The following is a 27,818-nucleotide window of genomic DNA, read 5'->3' as shown; positions in this document are numbered from 1 at the left end:
AAGTCTGAACATTTCACAGCAATATTTGGAATATTTTTATCTTCCTTTGTACAGTACCAAGCATCACAAAGCTGTCAGGAATTCAATTAAAGTAACCGTCCTTGTGTTTATCTTTAGCTGCTTTGTCATTGCATCAAATTCACAGAAGCAAAGCACAGAGACATCAATGAAAACCAAGGAGACTGTGCCAAAGATGTGACTAATCTTTTCGTAAGAAGTTCAGAGATCTTCAGGAGCAGTTGTGCAAATAYTCAAACTGCTTTTCATCAACTGTTTGCATTCTGGGTTAAGTCTTTCATACTGTAAATTGCAGCTAACTACAAATATTAAAGGCACACTAGAGATTAAAAGTTGCCAAGAAAGTGCACATTTAAGTATCCTTGTGACTAAGTCCATAAGTATGAAGCTAACTCTACCATTCCATCAGACTGCATTCCAGTTCTCAGCGTGCGGAACAGTATGTACATGTCAGGCTGTAGTGATATTCACAAGATGGTAAGTGTTTTTGGAAAACAGTTTATTCAGGAATTACATAATAATTTCAATTTTCCAAAATACATTTTACTAGATCCCTACAAAAGAAATCTAAATAAGTACAACAATATGAAATTAAGCTTGTTGCAACAGTCATTAAATATTTACTTCCACTAATATATACATACAAAATGCCACACAATGAGTTTGTTTACCCCTGGAATGTGTGCTGCGTTCCAGCAGTTATGTTTGGTCTCCATATCCTCCAGTTCCACAACATGAAGACTCAATATTAACACTTTGTACATCCTTTATTATAGGCAAAAATCAAGTTGTTTTTTTTTTAAYAGAAATTAAAAGTAACCCTCTGAAATTTCACAGCTGTGGTAGTTTGTCTACTGGGGTATCAAATTTGAAGTCTGCTGGGAAGAGATCTGGAGCTCGAGGATAGATCAGCCTGTAAGACTGTCTGATCGTAACATCAGCCACACCAGCAATATCGCCAATTTCTAAGACAAAAAGCAGACAAATATGATTATTGTTTTTTCTATTGCCATTTGTATTGAAGAAACCAGCAGGCATAATTTAATCAAGAAGTGCTACACATTGAGCTACTTTCATAAATCACCCAAAAGCCTGGAAAAAATTGTTTAAAAATAGTGACTAATATTTTGTACAGAATTCACAAAGTTGGTCTTTTCACATGCCATAATTCAACATGTGCTATCCATCTTGGATTAAAATCAGTTTCAAATTGACAGAGGGCCAAGAGTGAGAAAGTCATTAAAAAACCATCTACTGCAAAGTCTTCATATATCCAACAATATTCTAATAAATCATTGTCAGCATCAAGCTCTTGATTTTTGCACAAAATTAATTAATTTGTAATTAAACACAAGCAAAAACAGCAGAAAGCCAAGGCAAAAAGTAACACCTTCAGCTAGACATGAAATGCAGCTGACTTAAAACACGAAGAGAAATACTCCAGTGGAGAGGTATAGAGCCAGCTAGTGTTTAATAAGCAAAGGAAATGCTTGTTTGAGATACGCAGGAACTTAGTTTATTCGAGATTTAACCAAAGTTGGAATTTCAAATCTTGAAATGCACAAAAGCCTTCAGCATTGTCTGTGGACACTGAAGGAGTACACAGGCATGTACGTATCAGTGACAGGCAGCTGACTTTTTTTGTTTTAATGAAGACTCTTAGGAGATATAATCAAATAGCTCAAGGTGAGCAAGGATGAAGGCACAGCACTACTTAGATCACTCACAATCCCAGGAAACTGCCAACATGATGAAAGCACCATAGACAGAATAAGCAATGCTTAGTGCAGAACAATGCATCGTACGTAACCTGACGGAGAGAAAAGACTCTATTCTTTACCTAAAAGCAGCTCTCCACTAAAAAGCTGCTAGATTTTATAGTTTTGTTTGTTTTTTTTTTTAATAAACATATGTCTGATCTGAACTGGACCAGAGAAATATCAACTGAGCTTCCATAATCAGCTGCTAGTATTTTGATCCATTCATCACACCAAATTCTAATAAAAAAATGCTCAACCTTACTTCCCCTTCTCTTGACCCCCTAAAAAGCTGCTCGAGGCTATTCTGATGCTCTAAAACAGTCTCGACACTCTCACTGGCTTTCTAATAGCTACCCTAACAGGGGGAATAACATCAAAGGTGATCCACAGCCAAGCCTAATGTCCCGCCAACCTTTGGTCTTCATCGCAGGCTTGAGAGAAGGCAAGGAATAGATACTAATTTAGATAATCTTAAATCATTCTGGCAGCCAGGAATTAAGTTAGCGTATAAACTAAAGCCACTAATACTAGCTGCARCTGCCACCACGTTTGTACGCTGAATATTTCAGAGCAGGAGAAAATCCGCACACAAATACTAGCATAGGTAAAGTTAGAGCTATGCATGCAAACAAGCACATTTCATTTAAACATCCAAGTACTAGTGCCAGAAGAAAATGAACTCAGTTTACATGGATATAGCTAATTATTCAGTCTGTAATGGGGGGTGTCCATCCTGATTTGATCCATGCTGCATCCCACTAAAATGGTAGTGTATCACTACTTCTACAGGCTTCATCCAAGTTTTACAGTAAATTTGAATTCTCTWTCAAGAAAGAAGGTATTAAAAAAAAAAAGTGAAGTTTTACCTTTTTGTGTCCTTTTCTCCGCAGAGGCTTGTGATGCCATGTAAATAGCTGCAGCTGCTACAGAGATAGGGCTCCTCCCAGGAACCAAATCTAATTCCACAGCTTTACGGGCAATGTGTGTTGCTGCCATTTGTACTTGTTTAGGAAGACCCAGATTTGAACAGAATCTTGACATGAAGTCTCCAGTTGTAATCAGATCAACACTGGTTTCAAGAGCTTTCAAAATAAGTTTAAAACACCGGCCTATTTCCTTCTTTGAAATCCTGGACACTGCACATATTTCTAAACAAAGAGAAAAAATTAAACTGCAGGCTTGATGGCATTTGTTCTCCCAACATAAGCAATTTCAATTCACCATATATTTTAACACCACAAATCAGGTCAATGTCATGAAAGCCACCACCACCAAATAAGAAGTTTTGCACACTTGTGAAATTTCATAATCAGTTAAGTCACTGCAAACTGTTCCATAAGCAGCTAATACATACAGCTTGCTTAATAGGGAAAATTTGCTACTCAATGCCAAAGTTGCATCCCCATCAGGAAACATGCACATACTTATCAGAGCTGTTGGTTCAAATTTAACTAGAACAGTCCTCATCATCTTCAGATCTGGCAATACCTTTTAAATTCCACCAATACTGAGAATGAATCTTGAATGGTAATCTTCTTAGTGTATTATCACCAAAAAATTCATGCCTGAGAGCCTACCCACTTGCCGAATTTAACAAGTTTTGTAGACTTATTTTCAAAGGTGGGCTATAGCTGAGAACAACCAATTCAGGAAAAAGTCCAGGAATAAGAGACAACCAACATCCTATGGTACCAGTAACTAGATATTTATTTTACTTTAGAGTAAAATTGACTCTGTATCACTGAAAGCTTACCTTTAAATGTTCTTGGAACACCCTCTTGCCTACAGGCTATGTAGAGACAAGCAGAAGCAATAGCATCATTACTCCTTCCCTTCAGGCTCTTTTGCTCATACACTTGCTTGAATAAATTATTTGTTCGATCCTTCAAAGCAAGAAGACTAAATTTAATTAACTCTGGGCCATTTAATTAGCAGCAATATCAAAAATTCATGTGCTCATTATATTATGCTAACTAAGTCAATGCCAGAACAATTTAAGGAATGGAGACATGAACTTACAACTATATTTCTAGGGAGGTTGATTCTGTCTGCCATGTTCGTAATTTCTTTAAAAGCGTTCATCATTGCACGATCAGAGCTACTCATAGTTCTGCGATTCTGGTACTTTGAATTTCCAAATTCATCAAAACTTGCTGCACCTGTGCCCTGAAAAGAAAGATTTTATTGTCAGTGAAACACAAGTGACTTCCTCCTCATTACAAACACCTTTCAGCTTTATAAACCCTAATTCAAAGCTTTAGGCTAGAACAGTTATGCAAATATACATGACTGAAGTAAATCACACAATCAAGCATTGTTCCAGATGTCATGTTCTATACTTTGCAAAAGTCTGTCAAAAAAAAAAAAAAGCTGACAGAAATTGAGAATTGATTTCCAAGGAGCACAGAGATTATGCATGGATTTTTCTTTCCTAAAGTAAGAGTAGTTTAAAGAATAAAATATGAATAATATGTAGGCAATGTGTCTCAATACTCCGGTTACCACTGCTGAGGTCCAAGATTAAGTTTTATGTAACCTCTATGTCATTTGGGCTGCATCTGCACTCTCTCTGGCAGACCACTGATTCAGAAGAATAAAGTTTTATGGCCAACTAGAGACCAGTTGTTATAATGATAACTTAAATATGGAAATGAATGCATGGACAAATAAGTACCCAATTCAGTGACCTATTCAAATCTGATTTGATGTTCTGCCTTCTAGAAGTAGCAAGTCTTGGTTGTTGCAACATGCAAAAAGCTGTGTATTCTGCCTGTAAAAGGAAACCAAGTACCTCTTAAAAGAAAAGCTTGAGGTCTTAGGAAAAACAGGATCCAACAGTTCAGCCTGGAAACTTCAACACAAACTGCCAACGTACATTTCTGGTACCTTACAATTGTAGTGCAAATGCATTCTTTTGTTAAATATGCCAATCTTGCCTAACTAAGGGGAGTTAAAATGTTTACGGCCTTCAATTAGCTATCACACTGAAACATGCCTTTGACAAACAATGTTGGATCAGATTAGTGATAGCTCATAATCAGAAGAACATCGCCTGTAAGTTCAACATCAATTGTGGGCATTGCTCTTCTGAAGTCATCATGCATTTGCTGTCACGGTGTACGCGGTTGTGAGAGCTCTCTCMAGCAAAGAGGAGCTTCTTCACAGCAACTCCAAATTGAATAGAAACACAGATTACCCTGAATCAGCATGCATTTATTCCCTGCTGACACCTTCAAACAATTCAGCTAGGCAGGGGCATCCAACTTGCATTACTGATTGACAGATTTGGTCATTTAAACAAACTGACATGGTCACTGTAAAAACATACTACACAACTGTTCTGTTTTGCTAAGACCAGTAAGCACAAAGCAGATGTTGATCCATGACCAACTGCTAACATGGCTATTCACACTGAGCATACACACACAATGTTCTTAAGTTATACTCAGCAATGTATCAGGATGCCCATGTGTGGTACAAAGAGGGGCCTGGATACAGTGAACATAAAGGACAGATCATACCCTGGCACCACTGCATTCCTCTCAGCCACCTAGATGGAGTCAGAGTTCTACTTCATTCTTTCCCAAACCACATTCCTTGTGAATTGTCCTTCTATTTTAAAACAGCCTCTAATTCTATAATCTTTCCTTAGCACACATCTACATTTAATATATGTTCTTTGGCTGTCCAACACTAATATGCTCACTCCTTACTTAGACTTACTCCTTGCTCACAGAGGAGCCRCTCTTCTTCATTATAGCCAAGGAAAGACTCCACTTATACCCAATTCGGATGAGCTCAATCAATACCTCTACTGTTGAGGGCCACATCTGTGGCACACCCACTTTCTTGTGGCTGTGCAAGTCTAGGATGCAGGCACAGAACCATCTCTCACACATTTCCCTCTAGGTAAGCCCCTTGAAGTGGCCTTCTATGACAGACGCTAGATCCCAAGACTGTTCTTGGCTTTTTCTACTCTGTCATCTGCAAGGAAGTTTGAAGGAATCACCCAGAAATAATCCTGGCACCAGCACAGCAGAGGGCTGCACTAGAGGCAACCCTACTTCCTCAACCAAATGAGCACCTCCAGCTATCCAAAGCTTTCCAGTAAGGTTTAGAAGTAAGCAACGAACAAGAATCAAGCACAACAAACTTCAGGCCACAAAACGCATTACAAACAAATGCCTGCAACACAAGACTCAACTTTCAGAAATTATGCCAGAACGACATTCCTTGGCTCAAGAAATACACAAGTTATGCACAGGTCTCAGGCCAGACTCCCTCCTGGACAGCACTACCCCCCTGTTTTCTGCAATGCATTCTCTCATGTGCACCACAGCCKCCTGGATTAATGCCATGGACAAACGCCTACAGGAACTGCATTTATTCAAAACATTGCAGATGTCAGGGGAGTGACCACAAACAAAGGCCTACCACTTCTGACAGCAAGTCCCCTGCCCCACTGTTTATGCAGGCGCCAGGACCTTTCCGGTCCTCTACCAGAAATCACTGCTCTCCTTCCAGGGCCATCAGGCATTCCCCTTCATCACAGAGGTTTTCTCTGGTCCACCGTGCAGCACCTGAAGGATATTTTGTAGTGGTCCTCTGTAAAACCTTCCCCCCCCCCTTAACTTTCTTCCCAGTACTTACGGTTACCTTTTCCTCTGAATGTTTGCTTATGTATATTCAAGTTAGAGGTATAGCTATAAGCAAGTACCATTAGTCAGAGGATTTTACCTTAGCATTATCTATACAAGCACTCTGCAAGAGCCATCCCAATATACAGCTCACAACTACAAAAGGGCTGGAAAATACTCCTCCATCTCAACTGTTTAAATAAACCACAGCAATCCTCCCTGCATTTGCTATTTAAATGTGCCATCTACTCTTTCCTTCTACTGGGGCCTTCAACTGATTGAGGGACAATGCTTGCTAGCTTCAGCCCTTGACAGCCATGTTAGGAGTCCCTTTCCCTATATGGAGAAACAGAAGCCATAGAGTTTTAACTGAGATCCAACAGACTTTAGTAATGGTATGTCTTATGGCTGTGGTCTCTATGAGAATCTCCATTTAACTCATGTCTCGACTACCTCAGCAAGAAAGGCATCAAAAGCACGAGTTCCACCTGTTCGGCTTTCAAACAGAGCAAAAAACTCTCAGCCARCATGAAACATTTAGGAAATCCACAACTATGAACTGGGATCTTGCAGTACAAAATATAACAAAGTACATCAATGAATGTTTATCTGGGTCACATTACTTCATTAAAGTGAATACATTTGTGTGATTAGTTTTGCTATTTCTCTCAAGGGCAGCAGGACGATATTGTACAACTGTACTTCAATCAAAATATACATCTAATACTTTCTTCTGGAGCACTCTGGAATTGTGAAAGAATTCTAGATTAAGTGCTGAAAGAACAGTTAGTACATGTATGTAGTTCTCTTCAGATTCTCCAATTTTAACCCTATACAGAATTTCTCACAAAAAAACGTTAGTTGGACAACGCTAGCTATTGAGACCTCAAAACTAGGTATCCACTATTTCAGAATTCTTAAATACATCAAATATTAAAATGCTAAGTCAACAAGTTGGTTTTTTTTTTTTTTTTTTTTTAAAGTCTGCAGCATCAACTTTTCTATTTATAGCAGTACATCAAGAGTGGCAGGTAGCCCCACAGCACTACAAACCTTTCTCTTATGAAAGATTCAGCCCTTTCCTGCCACCCCCAGAGGCAGTCACATTTAGCTAAGTTTTATTGGAATTTAAGAGTTCAGTTTAGACAAAACTTCTACGTAAATACGTTCTTTGCATAGCTTACCTACAGACACACAAATACGTACTTGACAAAAATGCTCAAACTTAGTAGAATTTAGTATTTTAAATGGTACCTTGCCAATCATTGTACTCAAGTCGCCATCGCTCAACAAAGGATTCTGGGTATCCCCAACTCGAGATGGGTCTTTTGTTGCTTTGTCATTGCTGAAAGTTCTCCACTCTGACCCTACGTCTATGACCCGGTCACCTGAGTTCACAGAAAGCAATAGTCTGCATGAATGCAACATTTTGAAGTATTTCACAAACATTAAACTACACATCTGAGCTCTCCATTAAAAGTAGGCAATGTGTTGGCATCTGCAAACAGAATAGTTATTTGCACGGTAATGCACTAAAGTTTTTACCAGATAAAATAGAACGCAGTGGAAAACATATGAAACGAGCTGCTAGGAAAATATAAATAATTGAGGAAATGTATGCAGAACACAAAGAGTTACTGTTCTTAAACAGTATCATGGGATCTTCAATACACAAAAGGAATCAAAATCTTGATTTCAAGCTGGAGGTCACTGCTGCCTATGAAGGTTCTCAGAGCTTAGAAAAATGAGTAAGTTACTGTAACTTAACAAGTTACCTCACATTTGCCATGGGTTAAAAGCGCACATGTGAATTATCTATCACGCACAAGCTCATTAAGCTGTAGTATATCACTCATGTGCATGAGCTCCAAGTCCTTAGTACTCCAGAAGGAATGTGTCACCTTCTAACCTACCTTACTGCACTTTGCAGCTCTATTTCTGYTCCTGAAGGGAGTTCTGATCCTGCCCAACTCCACTTCATTTATGATGCTTGACAGTATTAACACATATGTATTTACAACTCTTTCTTCTTAAACTCAGTCTGCTCCACTATACCCAGAAGAGTTTAAATACAATTTCAGAGAGTAAGCAAGAAGAGGGAAGAGGAGAGAAAAGGGAAAAAAAAAAAAAAAGGGGGGGGGACAGGAAACCCACATTCTCTGAATGAACTAACTTCCCTGGCAGAATCCCCCTCTCATACTCACCTAAGCCTTTGTCACAGCAACTTTCAAATTGAGAAACAACCCTACCATAGAGGCAGGCAAAAAACCTAAAGTAATTACAATGATACCAGCTTGAGGGGGGAAACGCACCAAAAAAAAAAAAAAAAAAAAACACCACACAACCACACACTGTTGCCCATATAGTTCATTCTATTCACAGATCTGGTAAAGCTGCATCTCATAGGTGTGCTGCCTCCAGAGAAATACTACAAAATTAAAAAAATACACATAGAGAAAAAGCACAAAAAGAAGAGAACACATTGTTTTAATTTTTAGCAGTCAGGCAATTTACATCTGCATAGGATACCAGAAGAAACATCAATATAATTGCCACCTTTGCTTTGCTAAACCTGAGAAAAGATTCACTACCTTCATCAATGTTTAAGTGAGTTGTGAAGGGAATGTCTGCAAAAAATAAGTAGTACTGACTGCATGAAAAATTTCTGGTATGGAAGCCTGCTTCATATAAAACCACAGAGGCCAATTTAACCTGATGAAAACATGAGCAACAGAGTAAAAAACAATGATATTAATATCACAAGATATAAAGCTGGAGAAAATACAGGAGCAGAGTGGTACAACTGCACAATTACTCTCAGAATAAACTCTAATCTGAATGAGAAACTTTGTTCTTCACATAAGATTATGCAGGAAATATGCTTGAATTTGAAAGCGTACATGAATATAAGAAATCTCCACAATCTAAAGAGTATAAACCTAGGTTAGAGGTGCTCTCACCAATACTTGTCAGCCATACATGTTTACAGCTACGCTTCACCTTAGGATTTTACTGATTTGAAAAAACCAAGAGGAAAAAAAACCAATCAAAAACTAGAAGCTTAAGAATACAGCAGAGTTAAAAAAAAAAAACACAAAAAAACAACAACAAAAAAACCACCAAACACCCCAAAAACAGAGATCTACTGTTTCCACTACACAGGTCTCCCCCTTGCAAGCCTGAATTAGCAGACAGCACACTCCTCTGCCTCTGGACTCTCTGTAAATACTTGATTAAGTAATACTCCTTCTATAGCCTAGCAGTAACTTTACTTTAAGACAACCCCCCAATACTGTTTACTGCATCTAAAAAAAGCAAAATGTACTTAAAATTCTGGCATGGTATAAATAGAACACTGAGTACAGGGCAATGATGTAATATTTTTTCCACACAAGTGGGAATGACCTAAATGACTCACGCAGGGATCTGCCTCTTGTGAGTTATGAACCTTTCCTGCTCTAACAAAAAAAGTGTTATATCACTGCCTACTCTGGMAAACATATTACAAACAAGGATTGAGACTACTTTTTCAACAGAGTGAGAAAAGATTAAGTAGAACAAATCACTGATTATAAAACATTTGTATAATTAAGATGCAATATGCAAATACCTTTACTTCACCAAGAAATCTGCTATTGCAGAAATACAGTTTTGCTGTATACTCCCAGTGTTTTACTTAAACATACCAGTCCTAAGTGCATTCCATCCTTCAAAAGGCTGCTATAAGAGAAGCGTGACACAAGCTAGAAATGTTAATGAAAATGGAACAAATAGGTCAATAAGGGTTTCTACTGATGGAAAACATGTATTCAACTACAAGAARCTAATTATCCCACTCCATACACAAATAAATATGGCCTTTATTTTAAACTTTTCAAAATACAAAAGAACTTCAGAACTGTGAYGTTAGTTTAGAGGCAAGCAATTAAGATCCACCCTTGAATAAATGATAAAAACACAAGCCTTAGAATACTAAAGTCAGTCTTATAAGTAGTAGTGGAAAATATTACCACATATCAGCTTTGAAGACTGGTGGCTGAGCCATCATTTCAAGCCCTGAACATGACTTCTTGGGTCATATCATACTGACTAGGCTTCCTCATGTACCTGGAAAATGGGGTCTGACTGTTAAACATCAGAGTTACAAAAGCTCCCAATCAGTACTTCTCTGAAAGCTACTGTTTTCTCACATTATTATTAGACAGGTTTTGGCAACCCTATCCAGCTGTTTTAAGTATGAGTGACTGCATATTTACCCCTTACTATTTCCAATTTTCTTTCTGATAGTCTTTTCAAGCAGAAATAAATTTCACTAGATGCTGTGCCTTTATACTCCTTTATCTAATTTTCATCAAGCAGATAAGTTCATCCTTCTTTCCTCCTCCAAAGTACAGGAAAAAACCCTGAATTTACAGGGCCCTAATCTTTGAAAAAATCCATCGCCAGACTGATATCATGAAGCATGTTCCTGAACATATGAGCTTTTTCTTCACTGTCACATTTCATTTCATTTTGTAAACAGTTCTTCCAATATATAGTTATTTTTAAAACAGTCTAGTTGATTTTAACACTGGGAGTCTAAGGSAGATACAGTGAATTTCACTGGACTCCTGTTACCCACCAACTAAAAAGCTCATTTAGTAAAATGCAGACCTGTTATTCAGAGCAGAAAACCTCAGACAAAGATTGCTTTTCTTTACAACTGCCAAATGGAGAAGGGCAAGAACTACAGAAATGCAACATTAMACTTAGGTACATATCAAAAATTAAAATATCATTTTGAACAACTTTTAAAAATCAGCTAAAAATGTCTACACACATCACAAATCACGTATTTCTATTTTCCTCAGCAAAATGGAAAGTAATTTCTCAAAGGAAAATATTTTCACTGGAAGATAACTCTGAAATTGCAATTACATTTTTAGAGAAATAACATCAGCTATTTTAGTGTTGCACTCCACTTGCAATGACTCGCATATATTTTGTTTTCCATTTGCTTTTTATATTGTCTGTAATATGAAGGTAACATAGCTGTAAACTGAAGATGTTTAATCAAAACAAAAATAGGATGAAATTCAAGCCTCAGTGTCATTTACTTGCCATGTTCAATCTTGAAACAGTTCCACGAGGAAGTATTGTTAAATGTCTTAAGTAATTTTCAGAGGAGCTATAATGTCAGCTGTACTTTGCATCCAGCTCCACAATCTCATTGACTAATATTTTAATCCTAAAATATATATGGCATTAAAGTTTATTTGCACTTCAAAGTACCAAATACCTATTGTTTCTACAGAACGTTTTTGTTTCATTCCTACAGTTAAGGAATCTGCTGCCATCTAGTGAGCACAGACATGTTTTAATTAAAAATTTTACAATGCCAAATTAAAAAAAAATACAGAATTAAAATTCATTTCAGTCATTTTGTTATTATCCAGAGTAATGAGGTGCTGAGACAAATCACAGTAATGAAATATCTAAATAGCAGAATACAAGCTGAACAGAATGGGGAAGAAATGCAACAGCGAAGCGCCAGGCTGAACTACCCAGCTGTCTGTTTCACATGTCCCAATGCACAGGAAAGACTCGTTCACTTGGGCACAGCTCCAAACACTCCAAAAGCTACCACCACRCTAGCAAGTTTTCCTTGAATGATGGGAAACAACGAAGTGGCAGCAGCTATCACCTTCTTCCAGATCCATGGGTATTGCTCTCCCTCTTCTTCCCTAAAGTTGCTACTCTGCTCACATCTGGAAGAGCCCAGGGTTGAATCCAAGCTAGAAAGCATAGACAGAGCCAGGCGAGCTCCATCCAGTGACACGCCTGTGCCTACACCAGCCTCCCCAGGGCTCCTTGATTCAAAAATACATGACCTGGAGAGTCAAACTGCCTTCCGGGACCAGCTGAGTCTGACAAATATTATTGCCTCATGCTCTGTCCAAGTCAGGCTGTTAAATGGAAGAAGAAAGACTAAACACTACCTACTGCAGACTGATCTAACTTTATGGTTATAGTCATATATGGACATTCAAAGATTATGTTAGAAAACCACTTCAAACACATTCACATTCTATTATGTACTGCCCCATGTAGTTGTAGTCAACGTTTTATTTTATCCAAGTTTTCAACAAGCAAAAGAACCTGTTCCTACTGTAGCTTTTGAATTTCTAGCTAAGAAAGTGTTTTAAAATGTTAGCAGAGAATAAACCATTGGGAAAAAAACACAATTTTATGGTCACAGCTTTTTCTACAAAACTTCCAGTCTTTTGCAAGATATCACTATTTGCAAAAAGTGGTCTTGCTTTCAGTAAATTGAAAACACCACAAATACAGCATCATCACCAATAGCAACASCAGTCTATTCATACGTTCCAGCTGAAACAGTAAATAGAACTAGACCAGGCTTTGAGATGTTCAAAAACACAGCATTCTTCGTAATGGCTCTCAACCATCTTGGTTCCCAACCTAGAAGCCACCAACTGGAAAATGTCCCMGATCTGGGGACAGGAAACATCATGCCAAAAACAATGCTTATTACAAGRCCTGGTAAAAGAGGGCAGCTACTGGAGATTCTGCTCCTAATGTACTACCAGAGACTGACTAAATGATGACAGATAGCCAAATATATGCTTCAGCACTTGCAGCCCCACTCAARTTAGTGGATAAGATGTGCTCACCAATCTTAGTTCACTTCAGAAGTCAGGAGTCCTCAGCAATCTAGATCCATGAGACATAAAACGCAGACGTTTGYGGAAACTTACTCTGTCTCTGGCAGAAGCCTTTAATTCAGTCTTTGATACAGAACCAACAGATAATTCATCACTCCCAAAGAAGAACAATCTGGTCTTGCAGTTCAAAGAAGTCATAAAATTCAGAAGAGAAACTTAAAAAACATCTTTTATTTTAACATATTTTAACAGATGCCTTGACTCAGCATACAGGCAGGGCTGCACTATTTTTCTATAAATTTTTAAGAAAGTGCGCATTATTTGTAAAAYAAAATTTGAATATCATCTCTTAATTATCTTTTCCTAGGTGCCACAGAGGAAGAAATGATTCTGTGATGAAGAGAAAAAGGGACTCACGTAAAACTAAATACACTACAGCTATTGTCAATAAGAATGACTATTTGAAACAGGAATAACCCATCAAAGAAAAGTAACTTAGTCACTGCATTACCACTGAAACTGGCAACCTTCGAGCAGATAACTGAGAACTGCACTACCCCAGCTTTGCTTCATCAGATCAGAACCCCAGTCGGAACAGCAAATACTACTCTGCACATCAGAGGGTTCAAAATTAAATACAACTAGAAACATCCATTTCTTGACCTCTTAGTAGATGGCCTAAGTTTTACAAACGCAGAACTGTCAAATTTTAATCTTATTGTTTTATTCAAACTAGAACAGCAAATTTTAACATTAAGTATAATCAAGTCACTAACCCACATAAGAAACGGTAAGAGGCACTCAAAGAAACAGAGAAGCTCACTGATATCAAATAAGCTTCCTGACTCATAAAAGCTTGCCAAAGATATCAAATGCTTCATTTCCAAAGTAAAAGGTGTTTRAAATATGCAAGCTTTACACTTTGTTTTCACATTAAGTTTTCATAACATTAAGAACTGTATATCCCTATCTTTGACACTTCAAAACTTGCAGACATCTAAAGCCTAAGCTTCCACTGATACAAATGTCATTTCTGAAACAGCTAAAACAATCATCCTTTTTTTAAGAAACTGAAATAAGTTAGACTTGAAAGAGATTATTTGAAATGCTGACTGAGAAGGGCTAGCAAATAGCTCTCTTCATATTTCAAGTTCTGTTTGTAAAGTATCCATGAATGTTCAAGCAAAAATCAACTCTATTCAATATTTCTGTAAGTATCAGCATACTTCATAATTAATTATCCTATGGATGCAAAAAGTTTTAGTTTCAAGGACAAACTTTTATCAGACACTTTAGTGGTCTTAGACTTTAAGCAGGAAAGTACTAACTATTTAAGGTTCTAATATATATTCATATCTAAAGCTTATTTGCCTTTTCATTTTTGTAATTTTTTTTAAATTGAAATTTAAAATTTTAAGTTGTGGGTGTTAAGAACACTCACAGAAACAGGTAACTATGAACATACTTTTCAYCATTTGGAGGAAGAAAAGTATTACAAGTACAATAGCTACAACTGCTCTCTACTGGACAGAATTTAAAAGTGCTTAAACAGCTCTTCACTTACATGATACTATCAACAACTAAAGTAAATTTATTTGGTTTATTTCAGAAAACAAGCATATATATATATATATATACACACATATATATATATATATATATATATATAGAGAGAGAGAGAGAGAGAGAGAGAGAGAGAGAGAGAGAGAGACACACACACACACAATCAATCAATCTTATCCCTGATGACGATGAGAGCTTCAGTGATGAACTGGCCAGCAGAGTAGCAATTATGAAATATCCCTTCCTACTCCAGTTTTCTATTTTACAGAAAAAGTATTTATGGAAAAGTTAATAAATCTTATCTACACTACATAGACCATACCTGAATTTAAGACAAGCCCTTTAGATCTCAACTTTTAGAAACATTAGCCAACAATACTCTCACAGAATTTTATGACAGTCATTTTATGACTCTGACCACAAGATAGGCTAGCTATTGAACAGTTTTTCCAAAATTCTTCAACTGAACACTCATGTATACACAGGACATGGAGCAAACATCTGAATATAGGTCATAATCTAACTCAAAGCTTTGGCAAGTTGATTTGYACATAAGGATTCACACTACCTGAAGAAAGACTTTGCTTTTTATTAAATCTATCCAAGAAGTATGGTTCTTCTCTAAGCCAGACTTGTGTACTGAAGCAGACAGAGCTAACCAATTAGCACTTAACGCTTAATGAACAATGAGAATAAAATGCTCACTGCTGCAACTCCTGCACATTAACACTAGGACAACATCTAGTGAAACTACACAGAAGTTTAAAGAAAGTCTTAAATCAGAAAGGTATTCTTTCCTACCGATTTAAGATGCTTTGGATAAAAAGTATTCAAATATTTTTCAAATATTTTTCCCTCCTGTATCCTGAAAAAATCTGCAAGACTTGGTTTCAGGCATATGGTTTGCTGACTTAAACTTTTATAAGTGACGGGCGAGTCACTTCATAGCCTTCATAGCGTGACAGTAAATCTCAGCAGTATAACTTGTTTACTGTGTAAGAGGTATCCATCAATTCAGACTCAGGGCTTAACTTCAGCACTTCCAGTATTTACCTTGCATCACCTAAATTTCATTCCAAAGGTAGGAAGAGAATTTACAACTTCTCATTTTGATTAATAAGAGAAGGAACATTTAAATGAGGAAGGAAGCAGTCCAAAACTAAACAAATGCTCTTGCATCCGGGGGTGGGGGGGATCTTTAAACGGATATTAAACTCTGAATATCATTAAGCAGGTGTCAACTTTATCTGAAAGACTAATTGTTATTTTGGTAAGAGCTCCTGAACAGTATTTTGCAACAAGAGATAGAAAAAACAGACCCATTCTCTCCAAATCACCACATGMTTCTGATGAGAACATTAACAACCAGAGCAGATTCACAGCCACACTTCTCCTGTCCAGTTCCCCCCTTGTGCACAGCTGCATACGCCACTAGGCTTGTTCTTACACCCTCCGACTGAAATTCAGCTCACCTCTTTTTTGTTATATTAAGAAAAGTCAGTGCTTTGTATTCCACTTTTATTCTGCCTTTCTAAGTCCCTTCTGGTAAATCAGGAGAATTTCATCCTTTTTTACCGTCTTTTCTGAAAGGCATTAAGCAAAATACCTGCCAAGAGAGAAGATTTACTAGCCATGTGTTTTTGAAAGAAAGACTTCTCCCCGTGCCAAGTCTGTCTGAACAATGAGATATGGTCAATGTTTTAAGTGAGCACAGAACTAACTACCCCTCCAAACTACGAACTTTCTGCACAAACTCTTAGGCCAGCACATTAACAGGTATACTTTACCATATAATCTAGAATGATTTTTCCTGAGAACAGTACATATAATAAAACACAAGACTGTTGCAAATTTTGCAACAGATTTATGACAGCAGATATACTTGGGACATATTCTTGTAGCATTTCAGATGCATGTCAATTTAGATTAATACATAAATTCCAAGGATAATTGCAGTTTTGGTCTTTGACTGCTTTTCATACAAAAAGAAATTAAGTAGCAGGATGGACAGTTAGCAAGTAGGAAACAGTAACCAGGAAAAGATAGAACAGAAGCTAACCTAGGAAAAAAAAGGGTAATAATGAGAAGGCAGATGAGTTTTTAAGTTGACTGAAGCACAAATTAGCTTCAGTCATACTGATATCAGAAGATTTAATGCTGTCTTAACACTATACAGCAAAACAGCAGAGTTGATTTAGAACACATGAAAAATATTGTGCAAAGAAAAAACATCATAGTAGATGTAACTTAAAATTTTAATTTTATCAAGACATTAAGAACACCACCTAGCAGTGTAAACCAACTTAGATGTTACAAATCTCTCTTAAAACATCATTTAAAAACATCATTTCCAACATACAGGTCTACCTAAGTCACTGGATTCAACCGTTACAAAAGAGAGGATCAGCTCCTCCCGTCACCCCCCAGTCCTTTTCGTATTGCTTCGCCCCTCTCTTTCAGCTACATACCCAATCAATGCAATCGYAGTCCTAATACTAATGTATCGATTCACCTCACACCCCAAAAAGAAAGAAAAGTTAATTTTCAAGTTTTGGAAGCAACGCACCAGCTATTTTATCCTATGACAAGCTCTATTTTACATTTAACAAACAAAAATCCACTTTCTCCACAAATACTTGAAAACTTCAGTACTTGACCACATAGGAACATCACCTGGAAATTCACTTAGTTTAGTCAAGGACTGTTAACTCTGATTTCAGCCAAATCATACGAAAAAGGTTAAGTGAAATTATCACTGTGTGCTTTATGACAGTAAGTTCTGCACACATTCACTATTTACCATTCTGTCCAGTTACACCAGCAGTGCTCTGAAGACACTGAAATGACAACATTTTAAAGTGAATCTAACATTTGTTTGGCTGCAGATTATATTAGGTTAGTTTTTGAAGTGTTTTCTTTTTTTAAACACTTTTCTGACCGATCCTCTTCAGTGACAAAAATCTCACTAACTTGCAACCCAAAACATGTTAGACAAGGTCCTATTCACGTCAGCCACATGTCATGATCTATGCAAGCTCAAAGAAAGGAAACACAAATGCATGACTTTCCTGTCTAGAAACAGGAAATGAAATCACTAGCTCTCTTAAGGTGAACATGTGTCATATGGAGTCYGCAACAAATACATAAAAGTTTTCTCATTTGGGAATAAGATTTTGTCTTCATTCCTTTAGAACACCCCTACTCCAAAAAACAGGCATCAAGAATTGCATTGTTTTTCTCCTCCTCTAAGTTTCCTAAAAGACCAAGAGAGGAAACTATGTTAAATATTCACATTCCTGTTTGGTGATGCACTCTTCAATTATTTATCTTCATCTGATTTAATTAGTTTTCCAAACAAGCTGCTATCTACCCAAAGTAATGAACTGGACATATGCAGGAAAACTAAAATGCTGAAGGAAGACAAAATAAGAACGATCAGCACAATGAAAGTAAGTGTTAAAAATGCCTAGTGTTAAATCCAGAGTCCTATTTAAAAAACATTCCAAACTTAAGAAAAAACACTTTTTCCCTACTAGTAATGTTGCCTGAAAGAGACCAAAGYCCATTTTAAACAGAAGTCCTTAAAAAATTCAACTCAGCCAAGGTTGTATTAATATTCTAATGATTTTGCTCATCAAAAATTATGATTACTTGAACTAAAGAAATCTCCAAAGCTACTGATTCAAAACACAGCAAAAAGTAAATCTCTAAAACAAGAATATCTTGTGACTGCAAAACAGAATGTACATGAAGTGAGCTTTGTGATAGACTCCAAAGGCTCTAAAATAAAACGCACCATCAAGAGGCAAGCCAAACCTTTCCCTCTTCTTCTACAGACATCATCATCTTGAAAGTTATGAACTGATCAAGGCGGACTTTTCTAAAATTTGGTTCAACTTCTAGAGCAGCCATGCCAAAAACTGAACACTGATCAAAATATTTTTAAGCAAGAGCCTAGAAGCCTATTACCACATTTCAACAGGAAATATCACTGTGGACATTTGCATTTTCAACAAGCCAATCTGCCATGATTCATGTATCTTTAGCCATCAGAATTCATGCAACTTAAACTGGCCCTTCTTTAACAAAGCAATTAATGCTCACTGGTCTGGACAGTCATTTTACTTACAGCCTTTCAAATGGATTCAACATTTTAAACAAAATAACTAGTACCAGCATTTTAATATTTTGATATTTATTTTAATAAACTATATGGACGCTTGTTTGTTTTTTGCATAAAGAACAAATGCATATTTTAGTCACCTGGCTTAAGGAATTGGTACTAAATTTTCTGCAACTCAGGAAAGTCTTCAGCTTTATGTTAACAGCTGAATGAAAACCTTTAATTCAGTGCAAGACAAAAGCGAAAAGCATATCATTACACTGTAGGAGCGAGGGGTACAAAACCATTTGAATATTTAATATCATTGAATAAATCATCTGAACACCCACTATCAAAACACAGAATTTTATTTTGGTCAACATGTGTCTAAAAAAAATTTAATAGAAATAAATGAGGTTTAAAGAATGGTTCTACCAGAAGCATAAAAAGTTTCCTACGTATGAGGACCAAAAAAAAAATTCATCTTAAAAAGAGATGCATAAAAATAGACATGGTATGTTACACAACAAAGTGGTTTTTCCTCTCTCACTCAAACAGAAAGACAACACCTAAAAGGCTTTTTGGTTTTAAATATTCCATTTTATTTACAAATATAATTCAGTCTGTAGAAGTTTCTGCCACATGATGAACTGAATAAAAGGGATCAGCAAAATTCCAAAGGAAAAAATGGATATTTACTTCGGATAGTATTAAAAGCCTTAGGAGATGTAATTAACAAAAACAAGTGTTGGCAAGAATATAAAGAGTCATCCTTCAGGGCAGAAGATAACCTCTAACCAATGGGAAAATAAATTTTTTTGTAAGCAAGTTACTTGACTAAGAGCTTTTATTACATTTCTTACATCTTCCTGACTGAAACATTCATGATTAAAGACAGAACACTGACTAGGACAACATAATATTCTTATCCAAAATGACAATGTATCTACAGTTGTTCAGTCTTTTTAAGGAGAGACTGATCACTTTGTTTAATAACATTAAGTCATTACCATAAGAAGAACTACTCAAAATGGCAAGTTTATAGCCAAGGGAATACATATGCAACAAAAGGAAATATTCAGGCATCAAGAAAAACCTTTTAACACTCAAATTATCACAGACAAGTTTTGTGAAAAAACAAACATATATGCACAATTGAAATTCTATGGTAACCCACAAAAATATGAATAGCTACTTACCTACTACTAGCCCACACTCAGAACAGATCATATCACCAGCTCTGTAATCCTCTACTAAAATAGAATCTGGATGGTTTGGGCAAGTCACTCTTGGAAGTACATCCAAACTAAGAAAAAAATTAGAAGTATTAATCTTTGCTATCTTTAATCAAACAGGCTACATATCCAAAACTGATTTCAAGTTCCAAAGAGCAAAACTGCAGTAATAGGCATATAAAGATATATTCCTTTAATGATATTCATTATTCACAGTACAAATGAACCAGTTAGTTTAAAAACAAAACTTTTAGAGGACAATAAACACTACTGAGAGTACTAGTGCTAAGAAAAAAAATTAATAATACAGGATTTATAGAGATTTAAATTACAGAATATAACATGAACCTAAAAACTTGAAATCCACCTTTTATTTAAATGCTGTAGCACTACATTTGACAGATGTGACTTAAGTTCATCTTAAATTCTGAATTTTTTTCTGAATTATCTTGCATCAGAAACACAAAACTTCAAAATGAAAGCATTAAAGTTTTAAGTAATAGATGTGATTGTGGTCTAGCTCATAGTCTACCACCAGGTAAGACTCCACAAAAAGTCAGTGGTGATTGCTAAATCAGTGTTCTCTCATTCTTATCAGACCAAAATAATCAGGTCCTCAATTCAGTAAATAGTGCACTAAACATCATTTTTAGGAAATAGTTGATATAACTATTGCTTTTTTATTTTTGAATATTTGAAGAAAAAGCCCACTTYACACTAGGCTTACTAGGCTTTATAAATTAAACACAGCTCATCAATTGTAAGATCTTAATGAAAAACAGTATTAGTAAAGTGAGATAAATGAATGAATCAGTTCATGAAAGGGATTATATGACAACTGCTTTTGATAACAAGCAACTCTTCCACACCTATGCATCTTCAAGAGCTAGAGAAGACGTAAAATAAAAATTTCTATATCCAGCATTAACACTGTTTAGCACACACATAAACACACAAAGAAACAAAAAATTCTAAAATTAAATACCTCATTCAAACTAGGAATGAATGTAAAGTAACTCTGTAAAACAATTATCATTTCAAAATCAGAATAATCTGTGTTTAGAACTGGAATTTTTAGATATTGAACAAAGCCATTTTCCTTTAGTTAAGAAGCAGAGAATATGGAGGTTGATCACAAAACAGTTTTGCCCGAGTACTCGCCAACCTAAAACTGGTAGTGCCTAAAAATAATTACTAATCCTTATAAATGTAGAAAACATCCTATTAAAGAGTTAAATGCATCTGACCTCTCCCTTTCCCACTGGTCCATTACTTCAACCAAGTCAATATAGCAGATCTTGATTTTCATTTTTTTAGATATTTCTGATGTGTCAAAAGCAAAAGAATTAAACATTTTAATCCAATAGCTATTTGGAAAAACACCTTTCAAAGAGTCAAAACTGAAATTAAAAACCAACTTTGGTAATATTAATAAAGCCTTTAGAAAGAACATGTTTGTACAAGATCTTTAGATGTAAACTCTGTTCAAAATATTACATAAAGGCTCTCAGAACTACTTTCTCCTTCTCACTACTCCCAGCTAGTAGTTCATATGACAAGACAAAACTGTTGACAAAGCATGATGTGCAACCATCTGACATTTGGCATTACGCAAAGGGCTAGTGAAATACTAAATGAAAGGAAAAAAAAAACAAAAAACAGAAGCCTCACAGAAATCTATCAGTATTTTTGTTTCCGACTTTACATTGACTGCAAGAATTAATCTGTTAATTCCAGAACTTGCATACACAGGCACATACACTGTTCTCCTTGTAGCATACATGCTCGACATACTAGGACAATTTTACTGAAGCAAAATGCACGACATGTGTAAAGGTCAATCTCAGTAAACAGCTCTAGAGTTGCAACAGGAGTACTAGAAAAAGCTCACTGGATCGTAGGACAGGTTTAGCAGAATAATACAGTCGCTTCACTCTGTGGGCCTTCATTCCTGACTTGAAAGAAAACCTTGACACGCTCCAGGGAAAAGGCATAATTCAGACACTGGGACCCGTCTGGCCGCCGGCCTAGCGCYGATTCAGATTTAGCACGGGAACCTCAAAACGAAACGCAGTTTCAGGACCCGATAACCCGGCCCCAGCCGCGCAGAGCCGCCCGCTCCGGGGCCAAGGCAGCGCCCCGGGCGCGCAGCAGCAGCCGCGGGGCCCGGCGCGGCCCTCGGGAGCCGCGGACACCCTGCTGCCGGCGCCGCGCCGCGCCCGCGGCCCAGAGCCACCCCCTCTGCCGAAGGTGGCTCTCGGCAGCGGGCAGCCCGGCGCCGAAGCACGGGCTTGGCCTTATAGCAAGACGCGGCTCCACCTAAAATGCCAGCAACAATTTTAAAAATAGTAACACGAAGTTTGTAACAACAAGGAGCCCCCGGAACCAAGCCAGAAACCGTCCGACGTCCCCCAAACGCTCGCTTCCTCTCCGCGCGCCACCGTGCAGCCGCCACATAAAGCCGCGAGCCGGGGAGCAGCGGCCACCGCGGCCCCGGCACTCGGCCCAGTCGGGGAATCCCGACCCCGCGGCCCTCCCAGGCCGCCGGCCAGGCCGCGAGCCGCGCGCGGGGCGGCGCCGGGACACGGGAAAGCCGAGCGGAGCCCGGGCCCCGCGAGCCGGCAGCGGAGCCGGGCACCGGCGATGGCCGTCGGCGCCCCCTCGGGCGGCGGCAGGGGCAACGCGGCCATTTTCTCTGCTGCGCCGCGGCGGCGGAGAGATGGCGGGGCCTCCCGCGCGCCGGCCCCGGCGGAGCGGCCGCGCCGCGCCGCCCGCCTCCCTCCCTCTCTTACCGGCTGGTGGACGCCATCCCGCCTCCCTGCCGCGGCCCCTACGAGGAGTCGCGCGGCTGCCCAACGCTCCCCCTTATATACCCTCTGCGGCTGGGCGGGGCCGCGCCGGGCGCTCGCTACGGGCCGCGCGAAGGGACAGGCGGGCGGGACGCGGCCGCGGCCTGCGCGCAGCGCGGGCTATTTTTAAAATCCTGGTGTTTTCACAGCGGCAGGGGGGTCCCATACCTGAGCCCTCCCCGGGCTGGTTGAGCTACCCCGGGAGCGCTGAGGCTGAGGGGGCAGGGGCTGCCGGGTGCGAGCCGGGCCCGCTGCGCCAGGGCTGCTCTCGCCTCTGCAGGTCTCCTGCGTCTCTGGCCCCCAGGCCTAACCGCTCAGGTGCCCCAGGCCCCATCTGATGCCTCAAACTGCGGCCCTCGCCCTCGGAGCACGCAGCACTTCTGCTGACTTGCTCCCATGACTCAGGGCTGTGGTAGGTGGCAGCTATGTTGGGTTGTGCACCCCCAAACCCACAGTCATTTAAGAAGTGTTTATTTCTGCCGTTTGTCTAGGTGACGGAGCTGCAACCCAGCCCCGGTCCTTGGGGTGATGAAGCTTCCCGCTTCTACAAGCAGCGACCTAACACCGAGGGCAGGAGCAGGACAAGCTTAAGCCCCAGCTGCGGACAGACCTTCCCAGTGAAGCTCCTGCTCCCAGGCTGCTCCTTACCATGCTGCTCACTGCTCCAAGCAGAGCTGCCCACGGGACGTGCCCATGGCTCAGCCATTTCTGGGCAAACTCCAGCAGCTTGCTTAAATACCAGAGAAAATAAGTTTAAACAAAGCTGCTGGCGTTTGCACAGCAGCAGTGTCACACACATTTTCCTCACTCCATGGCAGAGATCAAGCACAGATTGATTCTTATAAAGGGGAAGACAATAAGGGTTTAGACCCCCTTATTGGGACCATCTCCTTTAGCTGTTCTGGTTTACCTCTTGGAAGATTTGCCCAGGATAAAAACACAGCCATTTTCCACAGGACTTGCAGGTGTTGGGCAGTTGCTGTGACTCCTGGGAGCCCTGGGCAAGTGGGCCGTGCTCAGGCTGATGCACAYACACACCTGCTGCTTTGCTGGGTTTCCCATGTTAGACCCTGCATGCTCTTGCACTATGCAATCGGCTGTCCTTCTCTCTCTCTCCCCCTCACATCCACCTTAGTAGCAAATGTCAGGCCAAGGAGAAGGAAGAATCCAAAAAACATGTTGCAAAACTAAAACTATGGCACAGAGTGGCCTCTAGATGAACTCTAATTCCCCAAGAGATTATCTGTACACAAAATCAGTCTGCATATTGAGCAGCATCTACACCACCTTTTGAAGCTCAAACTATAAAACAGTGGAAAACCCCTACTCCTTTGGTATGAGCCTTTCCCCACTAAAAAATAAAAAGAGGGCTGAGACAGGAGGGTCTACAGATTCGGTCAAGTGCCACTACTTCAGTGCTTTAAAGTGATCAGTATTGAAAATGTTCAAACAATTGTAAATCACCTACAGGCTTGAAAATGAGATTAATGAAATATAAAGGACTGTTCACACTACTTAGGGCCTTTTTTCCACTATGAAACATTAATCTTTTTCAATCTGTTAGCAGAAGAAATTTAGCAAGTTGAAAAGTTCTCTTAATACTAACAGTCAAATTCATGATCACACAACTTCCAAGCACTTTTCTGCATAGGGCTCTTTATCTACTCCTTTGCCATAAAATCCCGAGACAAAAGAGTCACAGTAAGATCCTTTTCTTTAGTACCAAAAAGAGGTTTTTTAATTAACAAAATATATTTTATTGATAATAATCAAATCCTTATAAATTATAAATTCATAATAAMATAAAAGTTGCAGTCACCAGATTTTTAGTATACTCTGATGACTTAGAGAACATGAGCAGCAAATATCTCCTGAAGTCTGTTTTCAAAATTAACTTAAATGATTTTCCAAATTAAAGACTTGATACACCACTAAATATTAGTATTTTGAAAATCAGCTTTTTCAATACAGAAAAAAATACAGATTCCAAACCGCAGCTGCAAGCAAACAAGCCCTTTCATTTCTCATTTTAAATGGACTGCATGTTTTTCTTTCAAAAATGTTCCTGTTCAGGCCTACAACAGACTGAAATGCTGTGTGCTGAATTTAAACATTGTGGGTGCACAAGCTGAAAACAGACTAGTTTAAACTTGCAAACAGATTCCTTTTATTTCAAAAAAACTTGCTTTTGGAATAAAAGAAAGCTGAACTATTGGAACATACAGACACTAAAACACAAATTTAGTTTCTCTTTTTCCATTTGCAATGACTTTTTTCACAATGYTCAATAAAACCAAAAGATAAAATGGTAATGAAAAAAATAATTGTAACTGTCAATGTGAATACAGCTTGCTATATTAAGAAGTTTCCCCACAACCTCTGAAATGTGTGCATAGCAGTATCTGCAACAGATGCGCCACATCAGCACTGTCAGTCCCATGAAGCTTTCCACATTTGTCCTGGCTTCTCACATAATCTATTCTACAAAAAAGATCATCTGCTGACAATCACTGTCGGCAGTGGGTCCCTCCTGACCCTGTTCTCATTAACTAGAACTGAAAGAGTTTAATTTCCAGCACAGAAAGACAATCATTTTCAGCACTGCTGCAAAAAGTATGATAGATCATATCTCACCATTTCTTTATTCTCTGTCTGCAGCAATTTTTCAAGTTCTTTGTCCACAAGCAGCCAAAAAAGTGGTTGATGTAGCAGATGAGAATGCCACTATTAACAGTCTCTGTCAACAACAGATCATTTTAATAACTTACAGAAAGTTCACCTTGCTGTCCTTAGCTGTACTTGTTCTTTCCCATCACTATAGTTACAACAATAATCCCACTTTAAAACTTATCTTTTAATTGCTTATTCTGGAGTTTTTTACAATTTCATCCAAAGTATCATGCTGGCTACTGTCAGTGATGAAAATAGTTCAATTGCAAATTCTCACATTATGAATATTACCAGCATCATTCCAACAATATAATGCAATGGGGTACACAGATGCCTTCAYGAACACAATGCACGGTACATTAATGAAAACAAGTGATCAGTCTTACTCGTATGTCTAAAGATCCTTTGTAAGTATTTGTTGATTTACCCAACATTCATTTTGTTAAAATAGCAGATGTCAGTCAAATGCCTCAAAGGAGCAAATGAAGGAAACAATAAACAGCCAAGGCAGCTGAATTATGCTTGGTAAGTTAATTCATCTCCATGCTGCATCTTATGTGTTCAGATATTTGATGAAACAAAAAGATTAGCGCACTACAGCAGCTGGAAAAAATAGGCAAAAAGAAATTAAAACTAAGTGAAGTGGGTCCTATAACATCAGTAGGGCTCTGGACCTATACGCTATGCAGAGCTATCTTTAAACATGGGCCACCTGTGTGTCCCCTGTCAGATTCAATGCTTTAGCATGCGAGTTAGTAGCATGCTAGAATGAGGTATTTAAAATGCAGTAGAAAGTAACAATRGAAAAACAGGTATTTTGCTACACTTTTTATAATTTCACTTTCAACCCTGTATATAGCTTTTCTTTCCTGCATATTCATGCATAGACTGACTTTATACAGGGTGCCCCATTTGTCAATGACAGTAACATAAGCAATAGTATTAACAATAGTCATAGCGTTAAAACAAGTCTTTACAAAGCACTGAGACTTCTTTACGAGGCAATGAAGATATTGAGGTGAACAGAGAGGTGAATGGAGAAATTTTTATCACTTTACTGCTGTTGTGAGGACACATCACCCAATTATACGTATGCTCACATGCTAACTGCTATCTCAGGGAAATCTTAAAYCATAGAAATAATAGGATTTTTAAAAATATTAAGTGGATTGTGCTCTGTAGCTGTTATCTTCAAGGCAAGCATGGTGCAATGATATTTAAAACTGCCTTTTGACATGTAATGATGAAAATTATATTTACTTGTATAAGGTTTAATTGCATGGAGAGGCACTTGTTTCAAGGACAGGAAGCTAAATACCAAATATTTTATTATTTTATATCATTTAAGAGGCTAAGACATTAGGAAGCTTTGATTCAGATTATCATATCTAAAAACATTTTACAGAAGCCTATGTTTTAAACATGTATTGATGTTAGCAAAGATTTTTTTAATTCTATGAGAATTCACTTTGCAATGAAAGTGGCAGGTGCCTTAGAGTACTTTTTCTACTCCAACTGGCTTTTGGAATGGAACATTTGTGGAATCATTTCAAAATAAACCAACTGTTATACATGTTACGAACAGAAGCATTTCCCTTGCCCAAATTATCACTCAGCTCAACGGACTGTCGCAATGCCCTCTAGTTCCTGCAACAGCACAACTCCCAGGTGCAATTCACACAAAGCCATTTTAAAGATCATGCAAAATACAGTGTAGATTTCACAGAATTTTCCTGTTTTATAACGATAGTTCCTCCTGGAATTTCTGGGGATTTATTTAGGAATTTCCCCATGAAATCCCTGCTGGAATTTCAGTTGAGTCATTTTAATTACCAAATTGATTTTTCTATACAAAGACTACACCCACCCTGAAAAATACCAAGCAATCTTTTTCTGGTGAGGTTTGGGGGGTGGCAGTGCAAGACAGCTAAACAGACAACAGAAGTCCCAGCTACTGGATTCCCAAAAGACCAAGACCAAGAAGAGGTACTGATATCTTTAGTCAGTAGAAGCTTAACAGCTGCTATCACAGTCCAGTTTCCATACAATTTTTTTTAGGCACTGGCCATAATCACAGACTGATAGAACTCAATTAGACTCCAGCTATATGACTACAGAATGAGCAAGACATTTGCAAAATTAGGTATTGAATTTGTTCCAACTTTTCCCTAGAAGGCCTGTGGGAAGAATGAAAAAACACGGAGATTACAACATACACCCTTAAAAGGCAACCTACCTTGATTGCTTCTGCTGGAGGGAAACCCATCCAGAGATGAAAAGATCATAGAGACAGCTCAAAGAGGAGGCAACTAAAAAGGA

The 27,818-nt window shown here is 38.3% G+C and overlaps 1 protein-coding gene across 2 annotated transcripts; it reads right to left on the bottom strand.

The window, feature by feature from the left end:
• Positions 1–615: 615 nt before the first annotated feature.
• Positions 616–22,863, bottom strand: GTF2B (general transcription factor IIB). 2 transcript variants are annotated; one of them, XM_026057651.1, is made up of 7 exons: positions 22,773–22,863; positions 19,945–20,051; positions 7,670–7,803; positions 3,798–3,944; positions 3,532–3,661; positions 2,645–2,926; positions 616–983 (listed from the first exon to the last, which is right to left on the bottom strand). In XM_026057651.1, the coding sequence occupies exons 1-7, from the start codon at positions 22,787–22,789 to the stop codon at positions 850–852; spliced, it is 951 nt and encodes a 316-aa protein (XP_025913436.1). In that variant the 5' UTR covers positions 22,790–22,863; the 3' UTR covers positions 616–849. The 2 variants fall into 2 exon arrangements, with proteins under 2 accessions (XP_025913436.1, XP_025913437.1); XM_026057652.1 differs by lacking the exon at positions 22,773–22,863 and adding an exon at positions 21,872–22,016.
• Between the last annotated feature and the right edge of the window lie 4,955 nt (positions 22,864–27,818).

Source organism: Apteryx rowi, unplaced genomic scaffold (assembly GCF_003343035.1).
Source record: "Apteryx rowi isolate R43461 unplaced genomic scaffold, aptRow1 scaffold_14, whole genome shotgun sequence".
NCBI classification, from domain to species: domain Eukaryota; kingdom Metazoa; phylum Chordata; class Aves; order Apterygiformes; family Apterygidae; genus Apteryx; species Apteryx rowi.
The sequence above is the reverse complement of the archived record's forward strand: the minus strand, read 5'-3'. Positions and strand labels throughout refer to the sequence as shown.